General features: G+C 66.5%; 1 protein-coding gene across 1 annotated transcript; it reads right to left on the bottom strand.

Annotated features, from left to right (window-relative positions):
• Positions 1–1,057, bottom strand: CEBPB (CCAAT/enhancer binding protein (C/EBP), beta). The gene has a single exon (XM_014943836.1). The coding sequence runs from the start codon at positions 995–997 to the stop codon at positions 11–13; it is 987 nt and encodes a 328-aa protein (XP_014799322.1). The 5' UTR covers positions 998–1,057; the 3' UTR covers positions 1–10.
• Between the last annotated feature and the right edge of the window lie 6 nt (positions 1,058–1,063).

Below are 1,063 nucleotides of genomic sequence, written 5' to 3'. Positions count from 1 at the left end.
GGCCGGGGGGTCAGCAGCGAGGCGAGGAGGCGAGCAGGGGCTCGGGCAGCTGTTTGAACAAGTTCCTGAGGGTGCTCAGCTCCCGGGAGAGCTGCTCCACCTTCTTCTGCAGCCGCTCGTTCTCGGCCGTCAGTTCCAAGACTTTGTGCTGCGTCTCCAGGTTGCGCATTTTGGCTTTGTCGCGGCTCTTGCGCACCGCGATGTTGTTCCTCTCCCGGCGGAGCTTGTACTCGTCGCTGTGCTTGTCCACGCACTTCTTGGGCTTGTTCTTGCCCGCCGGGGGGGCGGAGTAGCCCCCGCCGCCGGCGGCCGACTTGGAGGACTCGGAGGGGTTGGGGGTGCCGGGGGGGCTGGAGGAGGAGGAGGTGGACAGGTTCCCGCTGCTGCCGCTCGGCACCGACTGGTAACCCAGGTAGGAGCGCACGGTGCTGCCGTAGGGTGAGGACATGCCCCCCGGTCCCGGCCCGGCTCCCCCTTCTTCCTTACGGGGCCCTTTGCAAGAGTCCAGGGTCTCGAAGACCGGCTCCACTTTGGTTTCCACGATCTGGGGCGGGAAGCAGCCCGGCAGCCCCCCCGGTTTGTGGCTCTGGCTGGCGCAGGGGTGGCTGTGCCGGGCGAGGCTGATGTAGGTGTAGTCGGGCTTCTTGCTCCCGCCGCTTCCTTTATAGTCCTCGGCGAAGAGATCGGAAAGGAAATCTTGGCCGCCGCCGCTGCTGCAGGGAGGCTCAAAGTTGCCCCCTGCTGCTGCTGCCGGAGGAGGCGGCTGCGCCGGCTGCTGGGATGCTAAGGGGTCCAGGTAGGGGCTGAAGTCGATGGCTCTCTCGTGGTCCCCGACGGTGAGCTCGGTCATGGAGCGGCCCCCGGCCGCCCGCGGGTGCAGCTTGTTGAGAGCAGCCAGACAGTCCGCCTCGTAATAGAAATTGGCCACTTCCATGGATTTAAAGGCGGGCGGCTGGATGGGGAGGCATGCTGCGTCCCAGGCCACCAGGCGTTGCATGAAAGCAAAGGGGGATGCGGGGAGGAGAAAACGACGCAGGAGGGGGGGCCCCCCCGGCAGAGGATC

Source organism: Calidris pugnax, unplaced genomic scaffold (assembly GCF_001431845.1).
Source record: "Calidris pugnax isolate Ruff unplaced genomic scaffold, ASM143184v1 scaffold118, whole genome shotgun sequence".
Taxonomy (NCBI): Eukaryota; Metazoa; Chordata; class Aves; order Charadriiformes; family Scolopacidae; genus Calidris; species Calidris pugnax.
Note: the sequence above shows the minus strand (reverse complement) of the source record. Positions and strands in the feature narration are given on the sequence as shown.